The sequence below is a fragment of the Conger conger genome, chromosome 19, assembly GCF_963514075.1.
Source record: "Conger conger chromosome 19, fConCon1.1, whole genome shotgun sequence".
NCBI classification, from domain to species: domain Eukaryota; kingdom Metazoa; phylum Chordata; class Actinopteri; order Anguilliformes; family Congridae; genus Conger; species Conger conger.
In genome coordinates, this window is record NC_083778.1 from 16,300,229 (window position 1) to 16,309,573 (window position 9,345).

At 49.5% G+C, this 9,345-nt stretch overlaps 2 protein-coding genes across 2 annotated transcripts in view; both read right to left on the reverse strand.

Moving 5' to 3' along the window:
• The window catches only part of LOC133119054 (ATP-binding cassette sub-family D member 2-like), an 11,403-nt gene extending 7,507 nt beyond the window's left edge, over positions 1 to 3,896 (reverse strand). Inside the window, exons 1-4 of the mRNA XM_061229451.1 lie at positions 2,066 to 3,896; positions 1,692 to 1,872; positions 793 to 914; positions 81 to 249 (exon numbers count right to left, since the gene is read on the reverse strand). Of these exons, the coding sequence (XP_061085435.1) occupies positions 81 to 249; positions 793 to 914; positions 1,692 to 1,872; positions 2,066 to 3,013 (1,420 nt within the window). The 5' untranslated portion in view covers positions 3,014 to 3,896. The remainder of the gene's footprint in view (positions 1 to 80; positions 250 to 792; positions 915 to 1,691; positions 1,873 to 2,065) is intronic.
• A 931-nt stretch (positions 3,897 to 4,827) lies between these two features.
• LOC133118832 (fibrous sheath-interacting protein 2-like) lies at positions 4,828 to 9,233 on the reverse strand. Its single transcript, XM_061229092.1, has 9 exons — positions 8,844 to 9,233; positions 8,409 to 8,570; positions 7,843 to 7,932; positions 7,275 to 7,414; positions 6,834 to 6,906; positions 6,210 to 6,329; positions 5,323 to 5,562; positions 4,977 to 5,207; positions 4,828 to 4,872 (listed from the first exon to the last, which is right to left on the reverse strand). Exons 1-9 carry the CDS (start codon positions 9,000 to 9,002, stop codon positions 4,828 to 4,830), a joined length of 1,260 nt encoding a protein of 419 aa, XP_061085076.1. The 5' UTR covers positions 9,003 to 9,233.
• Between the last annotated feature and the right edge of the window lie 112 nt (positions 9,234 to 9,345).

The following is a 9,345-nucleotide window of genomic DNA, read 5'->3' on the forward strand; positions in this document are numbered from 1 at the left end:
CCTCCAGGATTGGAGTCCTGGAGGGCCAGAGCCAAAAAAGCAAACCTGCTATTTATTTTTATTTTTTTGAGAAAGCCTACCTTTGATCTCCAGAGGGCCCTCAATGTGTCCCGCAGGCCTGGCCGTAACCTCTTCCTGCCCAGCGGGATTCTGGGAATGCGATGCACGCTTGTACACCCCCCTCTGCACCTCGTTGAACACCAGCAGCATGTCGTGCACACGAGCCGTGTAGCCTGCCAGCTCCGTGACCTGTCACACAGACCCGAGGGCGGGTCAGTCACGGGGCATGGGCAAAGCACTGCATGATGGGAAATGTAGTTCATGCTGCATTCAGGTTTAATTACATTCCATTTGTAAACATAAACATTCTCTTTTTACATGACACTGTTGCGAAGATGCTTTACGGAGTAACGGAAGGGCAAACACCAGGCCGGGACCCCCAAATATCAAGCGTACGAGGTAAATAAAATAAAAAATAAAATTCAACCTGTGTGACAGGTTTCATGAAAGCACTGGAAGTACGGTATGCTTGTTTGTGTAGTGTGTGAATATTTTACCAGCGCATTTGCATAGGGAAGTAAAACGACTTCACGCGAGATCTACCAGTCGAGAAAACAATACAATTCATTGTAGAAGTAAGTACAGGAACCTGCTTGTAGAAGAAGCAATAACTGTGACATCACTTCTAATCGACTGGACAACTGTGACATCACCAAAAAGGGACAAATCCTTGTAACGTCGCCTCTAAGCGAGGGGGCTGACGGCGGATGTGCGGCTGATGGCCTACGGCACCTCTTTGTACGAAGATATGATCCTCTCGATGGCGTCGGCTCCGGAGGCAAGCAGGTTGCGCGCCGTGGTGAAAGCCTGCGTTCTGTCGCTGACGCGCACCTGCTTCTGCCCGTCCACTTGCTCTGCAGAAAACCCACAGAGACCCAGACTCAGGCAAAAAACCCACAGAGACCCAGACTCAGGCAAAAACCCACAGCCATTCGTTGTGAATTCGGCCTCACAGATCCACCGGAGTCCCTAAGAGGACGTTACATTCTCCTTCAGACAATTTATTTAATGCCAGGGTAAATCTATACATTCCCAAAGGGGCCAAAGTGTACGCGGGTTTCTGCGGTTGCCTTTCAAATCAGCTGCTGCCGTGTGCGGATTATTCAGGCAGGAAATTAATTAAAATGAAGCACTGGTGCCGACAACACCCCGAAAACCAGCAGACACTGGTTTGAGTTTGACACCTGTGTTATGAAGCACATGATGCTGGCCAAACCACCACTCGTGCTGACGATTATCTGGAACACAGCGGCTTACAAAATGCTCAAATTGTTCCCCCAAACAACTTCCTCGTTCTATAAAGGTTGTGGTCGTGTCTGAAACTGAAACGGACAGAATGAGCCTGTCCGTTCTTTCATTTCCAAAGAGACGGGCCTATATTAGCATATGCTCTCTTGTCGTAGACAATAAGACTCATTTCCGCTGATTAGTCAGATTGTGAAGATGCAAAAAGCAGCAACAAAACATATTTTCTTTGTTTTATTTCTTGCTTTTTTGCATTAAGTGTGGGCAAACTCGGTAAAGTGTGGGTGCTTAATATTCTGAACACTGCAAGCATATTGATTTCATACGTGTTAACAGAGTGTCATGTTTATTTTAATGCTAATCTCGAAAAAAAGGTGTCACCATACCACTGTCAGCAAAGCCTGCGGCTGTTAAGATTGGCACCCCGACCATGATGAGTCCGCTGGCGCTCCACAGGTATTTCATGAGGAACTGTTCCAGCATTATGTACCACAGGCGTTTGGAGAGGATGAGGTTTATCTGTTGCGCAAGCGTCGCGTAGCACTTCTGCAACTGCCGCAGCTCCACCTGGAGATGAATATAGCCGATAAGAGCCGATAAGTGCCGATTGTGCTGACATGAGCCCACATCTTTACGTCCGAGAAGTACATACACAACACCTCGTCAACATTTTCAAGTCTTGCTTTACTGCATTATAGTATACTAGTGTAGGAGACAAATTTGGCAACAGACTACGGAAGGCCGATTGTGTCTCTCTTACCGTGTGTCCCCGGTAAAACGCGATTTCCTCCGCGTTTGCAATGATCCTGGAATGCACGTAACGGAGATAGCCCTTCTTGTGCGCTTCTTGCGCCACCAATTTCCCAAATTTCGGGGAGCAAGCCCGCAGGACCTTGGCGGTGGCGAACACCACAAGTCCCGCCAGCAGTGTGGGTCCGCCGGGGTTGGCTCCACGGGACCTCGCTGTCTGTATCAGCGTGTATGCAGTCAGAATGACGTCCAGGATGGGTTTGGTGAGGTTCGAGTACAAATGCGCCACCGACTGCGAAAACATCATGATGTCCTCGGTAAGGGACTGGTCCGGGTTCGTCAGCCTACCGTCCATGTTGCTGACCTTGTAGTACGTCTGGTCAGCGAAATAGGTTCCGTATGCATGGTCCACCAAGCGTGTGCGCAGGGCCAAGGCGAGCTTGCACTCCAGGTAACGGATCGCACTGTTCACGAAAGTGGCCGGGATGGCAATCAGAAGCCACTTCATCAGCATCATAACGAAACTCCGGGGTTCCTTCTCCACGATGGTTTTGACTATTTGGCCGTCCAGCACAGCCACATAGATAGTCAGGAACGTCCGTGAAATCAAGGCGAGCGAGTGCAGACATAGCAACCCCAACTCCTTCGTTATTAACTTTGGGAAAAGTATTTTTAAGAGTCCCAGTATCTGCTTGAAAAATTCTTTATTTACTCCGGGCGACTTTTTGCTGCGGACGACCCCGTTGACTGCCTCAGATGCCAAATTCAATCCGCTTTCCTCGCCAGCGTTTGGATTCGAGGTCCGATTTGGGTCTCTCTGTTTGTTTATGACATGTTTGCAGATTATGGGGTACAGTGTTTTTACCCCATATGCAGCGGCCGCGAGAAGCGCTGCCCGTCTTAACGCAGCAGACCGACGCCAGTGAACTTTACGCGCTGCGTTTAATATATTCGACATTTTTTTCCAACACAAAGCAACGGGGGGAATGCCACGCCTGTTAGCGAGCCATAACCTGCCTTTTAAGTATTATGTCCATCACGAATGATGAAAAACAACGAAAATCGCAACTATGGGCACTACGTAAAACGAAGTGCGATGTTCCCGCAGACTGCCATTCTCCTTCAGCAGTAATATCGTATGCGGAACTCCCCCGGAAGGAGCTAGCGGATTGCGTGAGAGGCTATTAATGTAGCCCACAGTTCGAGGTTACAATGCGTCAGACATACAGAGCCAGGCTATGTTCGTCCACCCACCGGCCGTCCAACAAAGATCAGCGCCCGTCCGCGTCCCCATAACATATTGCGCGTTACAACAGAAATGAACAAACCAGGAAGGAGCCTACAAGTTGTTTGTCTTGTTTACCGGCTGTTATCACACCCAACATACTTAACTATAAGCTTTTGTAAACGCCTGTTTGCAGATCAAAAGAAAAATGTCGTTCCTCGTGCAGCATATCTTACAAAACTGTCACAACATGGTTCACAGCGTACTCTGGCATAAGTCACGGTCACGAGTTATAAACTCCCTTGATAATTCCTATCTGAAGAAATTTTGGGAGGAGCCTGATTCAATAGGCAGAGCGCAACTCGAGTCAGCCTCGGGTCATTTTTTTTTCCTTTTTGTCCCACCCACTTCAACTTCGCCACTCCGGCGGTGGAACGAACACGCAACCGCATCCGTCAAATTCGTCACATTCGTCGCTCCACATCTTCTGACACTGGCTGATGACATCTTCAAGCCTCGCAGGATCGCTTGCTTCCTGGGTCCAGGAACCCACACTCAGATTTTCTAATATTACTGTTCGGCCGAATGCACTTTTGTCATTGCTCTTTCACTGAGATGTGTATTGCTGTAATATCTCTCTTTTAAGTGCGGTACTCTCGTGTGACCCAAGTGAAGCAGTAGCTGAGTCTCCAGAATCAAACTCAGGGAGATTCTGAATATGAGTGAGAGAATGTACAGGAGACTATCTGTGGGCGTGCATGTGATATTCATATCTGTGTGCTTAAATACATGAGTGGCAATACAAGTCAACCAGAATGAAAGAGGAATCACAGACCACTGAAGAGAGTGTGTGTGTGTGTGTGTGTGTGTGTGTGTGTGTGTGTGCCTGAGTGAGCATGCTGTGTGTTCCTGTGAGTGTGTCTGAATGTGAGTGTGTGTGCGTGCGAGTGTGCGTCTGTGTGTACGTGTGTGTGTGTGTGCGTGAGCGTGTGTGTGTGTGTGTGTGTGTGCGTGCATGCGAGTGTGTGTATTACAGCCTTTGTGTCATGGTCAGTGTTTGTGTTGGAGCTTGTGTCTGTTTCATTGAAAAAATAATTAATTAATGAATTTTGACATTCAGGACTGGCATATTACATCCACTCACACAATCCAAAAAGCACAGAATTAGCACATGAACAGAAAGCAAGCACACCGTTTCAAGTTGCCAACGAATCTAATGGAGTTACTCCCATGTTGTGTTCATGCTGCACAGCAAGCTTTCTCCTTCAAGTAGCCCGAGACTCCTGTTCCTCATCTGCAGTTCACACTCGTCTCGAAATGAGTCAACCGCAGCCAACTGTGGGTGTGTTTCTCTCCTGTGTGTCAATATCCTGCTCTAACCCCCAATGTAAATACAAAATGCCCTTCGTTTGGGTACCCCATGTCAGAGGCTCAGTGACTTCTGATGCATCTTAGTAGACTGCCCCCCCCCCACCCCACCCCCATTAAATTGACCCCTCCAACGGTCTTGTTTGGACGCCCCTGGCCCGAGACGCCATCTTCTCGGCCTACTGGTCGCTGCATTCCAGCTCCAGCTCCAGCGACGGCAGTTTCTGAAAAGTCGGACAGAGGCGCACGGTTAGATTGGCGACACGCGCGAGGGCCGGTGGTTTTTGCGGACTCTCGAGCAGCAGATGGGAGCGACGGCGGTTCTGACCCGATGGGCCTCGGAGCTCCTGGCGCTGTCCGGCCCCGAGGCGTCCGCCGTCAGCCCCGCGCGGCCCAGCCGCGGCCGCAGGGGCAGCAGGCCTGCGGTCTCCCCTAGCGACGGGTCGGCGAGGTCCTCCTCCTGGGGCTTCGCTTTGAGCTTCGCTTCGAGCTCCGCGATCACGCCGTCCTGAGACGTCTTCGCCTTTTCCGGAAACTTCCGCTGGATTGTGGGAAGGTTCTGGGGAGGGAGGGAGGGAGGGAGGGAGGCAGGCGATAAGACACCCTGCACGGCACAACGCCGCGTGTTGCGCGTTAAACTCAGGAAGCGGGCGACAGGCGCGCGCTCCTCAGACCTGGAAGGTGTTGGAGGCGTTGACGCGGTACACGCGCGCCGCCCCGGACCGGTGGGGGGGGACGTTCCCGCATGGCCGGCTCGCCGGGGGGCGCCGGGGCTCCTCCAGCACCATCTCCCAAAAACGCCCGTCCCGCCCCAGCGCTTTGCGGGTCTTCAGCTCGGCCTCTCGAGTCACTCTCATCTTCTCCTGCAGCTTCATCTGATCGCTGGAGCACTTGCGATCCACCAGAGCTTGTTTCTGAAAGGGAAGAAGAGTTGAGCACCAGGATTTGTTTAGCAAAAAACGCGGGATTACGGAGTTAGCTGGATAGCTGTGCACGGTAAAACCCGGAGCCCTCCCAATTCTGGAACATGGACTGAAGTGAAAAGAGCTGTTCCAGTTTTCACTCGGAACGGTTATCCAGCGAACTCAGTTAACCTGCTTGGGGAAACAGACCCTGCTGCAATAATGTGAACATAACTCATTAACACGCATTAGATTCACTCACACAGCTGACACGGTTTAATGTGTTACATATTCATCCTGTCACTGCTACAAGGCTAAAGAATGTTCTTTAATAATTATCTCAGGCAGCCATTTCTTTAAACTATGGCTGTCTGGACCCAAAACGGGACGTGGGATTGTATGAGGTGGGTCCTGGAATGAGTGTGTTGCCCTACTGTGGTAGTAGACCTATGTGACGGGTCCCTAAATAGTAAAAAATAATAATAATAATAATAATTTGGCTAAATTGCATCCCGATATTAATAAGTTCAAGAACCACTGATCGAAGGAGCGACACCTTTGCACAAAGAGTTCTGGCTCATTTTGCTGGAGTTAGTTGGGATTATAGTGACTTTTGGCTCATTTTGCTGGAGTGAGTTGGGATTGTAGTGACAGCCTACCCGGCGATCTTTCTGTTCCTGGACCTCTTTCAGGAACAGCTCGCGGTTCTGCTCGTGCCTGTACTGTTTCTCGTACAGCGTGAGCCGGGCGCGGTCCTCCGCCTTCCAGAACAGGAGGTCCTGGGAGAAGCAACACCATGCACTATCAGTCCAAGACCGATCTGGGTCTGGGTAATTCGTTTTTATCTCAAAAGTTCATATCATGCACTTCCCCCTCCCCCCCCACCCCCTCCCCCCACCCCATCTCCACGTAGTTGATTCAGCGAATTAATGAGACGGACTTTGATCTCTAGTGAAATTAATTTGGCACAACTTCAGAGAAAAACAGAATCAGTAACCAATGCAAAGATTCCAGCTACACTGTGTTAAGAGGAAAAATATAGGTTCTACGTAACACCTTCTTCTAGGATTTTCAGAGGACCCTCCTGTTGGTTCTTGTTGGTTTGAATTTACCGACCTAACATTTATACGTTTATTTTTATTTATTTTTTTTGATGTTGGCACTGATTAAGACATGCTATGGAAACACATTGTTTTATAGGTCCAATAAAACCTGAGTTTCTTTCTTCTTCACGCCAAGTGTGCATGGCTGGAATTCTTATCTCAGGGGCTGGGAACTCTTACCAGCTCCGTATACAGAGCCTCCTCGTTTTGTTGACTCTCATTTTCCACATCCGTTTGCCCCTTCAGTTTTTTCCTAGATACAAAAGAAGAAGGGAGTTTGACGGCGATAGCCTTATCGGCACGTTCATGTGATAAGTATATCTACATCTATAATATTTCATACGTGGTTATAGTCTCTCTGTGTGGAGTTTGCATATTCTCCCCGTGTTCATGTGTGTTTCCTCCCACAGTCCAAAGACATGCAGGTTAGGCTGATTGGAGAGTCTAAATTGCCCTTAGGTATGAGTGTGTGAGTGAAAGGTGTGTGTGCCCTGCGATGGACTGGCGACCTTTCACCCAGTGTATGCTGGGATAGGCCCCTGTGACCCTGTTCAGGATAAGTGGGTTAGGAGACGGGTTATGGACGGTGGTTAAAGCGGCGTGGCGGTATGCGGCCCGTACTTGACGGCCTCGGTTTGCATGCGCTTCCGCAGGTTCTTGGAGTCCTCTGCCAGGATGGACTCCACCACCTCCTCCAGGCGCACGTCCCTGGGAACGCGCCCTCTCTTCTGGAGCTCCATCACCTTCATCATCCTCGCCGTCTGCGGCACCCAACCGGAAGAGTTCGGGAAGAATTAGGACTGAGGTTTGTCAGAAGAGGGCCAGGTCATAGACTGTAGGATATAGACTGTAGACCCCAACTATTCAACCTGAAGCTTGCTTCCCCTCCCCTCCCACCCCAACGTCACCCCCTTCTGTTGAGGCATTTAATTCAGACAACAGGTCATGATATTCACGCTGCATGCATTCAGGAAGTGTATTTCGGGTCTTGGTTAGCATAGGGCCTGGTTAGCTAGCGCTCTTGCATTAGTTACGTCACGCGTTCACTCGCTGGTGTGATGTCAACGGCCGGGTGGGCCGCTGTTGCTAGGCTACCGATTAAGATGGAATGCTTGTGCGTGCGTGCGTCCGTCCGGCCGGCACTGAAAGGGACCCGGGTTCTGGACAGCGGTCTGGAAAGGGGGCTCACCTGCGTCGCATCGTAGGTCTTGTTCGCCACCTTCTTGAGGTTCCTCAGGTACACCTCATACGAGTTGTAGTCCTTCAGAGAACAGATCACCTTGGAGCAAATATTAAAACGACAGAACACGCATGAGAAGAGGCTTGACGAGGGGCAGCGTGAAGTTGCATGACTGGGACCCGGACCATTGGTGGTTTGAGTCCCAGTGTCAGGACCGTGCAGCTGTTGGACCCCAGAGCAAGGCCTTAACCCCACATTGCTCCAGGGGGGAGCATTGTCCCCGGCTTAGTCTAATCAACCTGTGAGTCATTTTGGATAAAGGCGCCAGCCAAATAACACATTAATTATTGACTTCTGATTGACTGAAACCCCGTACACCCTTTTAAAACCTCGGGCGCTGTTGCTCGTTTTCAGCCCTGCAACACCTGGACTGGGACACACCGAAATAAATGTGAGCTCATTTTGGATACACAGGTCAGCGCAGGGACAACAAACACTCCACTATTCCTCATATTATTGTATATCGCACATGATATCCCGAGTACACCCACACGTATCCCTCATAACCGAATCACCTCATCGTCGTCTGTGATGAAGTCTCCATCCTTCAGCAGGTTGCGTCTGTCCTGCCGCGTGAAGAAGTGGCGTAGGTGAGGGTCGTGCAGGTTGTTATAAAGGGGATCCGGAACAGACATAAGCGGGCCGGTGCGCACGAAGTCGGTGGTTGGCTGGTACAACTGAGGCAACGCAAAACGAGTTTGAAATTGGCCTCTGCCATTAACGTGGAAGTGGTCTCTCATCGTGGTCATTGTTTGGGGATTGAAATAAATAACATTCAATAAAATTCTCGGACGCAATACAAAACGATGAAGCTGCACACACGCGAGTCAAAATCGAAAACTGCATTAATTGTCTATTTTCTCAATTTAATTCCAACTGATATGAAAGTGTGACCACGATGGACACCAACACGGCTTTCCTGCTCTTAATAGCAGACTTCTTTTACTCACGCCATCCCCAAGCATGCCCCGAGTTAGGGTCAGGCGGACTCCGGAGGGCACGGGAATCTTATCCGTGGAAATTCGCCTCCTCGTTAGCTGAAAAGGCGCGGAGGTGCCATCCTGCAGTCTGATGGCGTTAATCTTAGGGAGTTGCAGCTCCTGTTCCATTCTGCACCCCAGACAGTCGTCATGGACTGCAAAGACAGCATTTGGCTGAAGCTTTTATACGTCCGTGTCTTATGATTGATATAACGGGCCCGTTCACGTCACTGCAGTCGGAGCGTTCGTTTAGATTGTGACGCTGCTTTTTGAGTGTTCCATACTCGCATGCAATAATTTGATAAACTGTGATAAAATGTGAGGGGGTAAAAGAATTGCGTTTGGAGTTAATGGTGAATGAATCATATTTGCAAAATTATTTATACAAAAAACCCCACCCTTTATGATATAATGAATTTCAGATGTATATGCGATTGAATCTTTCAAACTATTAAAATCTAAATCTAATATT

Coding starts and splice junctions, on each gene's coding strand:
- LOC133118832 (XM_061229092.1), bottom strand. CDS start 9,002: ATGGAACAGGAGCTGCAACTCCCTAAGATTAACGCCATCAGACTGCAG. Junction 8,571..8,843: donor GGGGCATGCTTGGGGATGGC/GTGAGTAAAAGA, acceptor GCGTTGCCTCAG/TTGTACCAGCCAACCACCGA. Junction 4,873..4,976: donor GGAGCTCCGAGGCCCATCGG/GTCAGAACCGCC, acceptor CCGACTTTTCAG/AAACTGCCGTCGCTGGAGCT.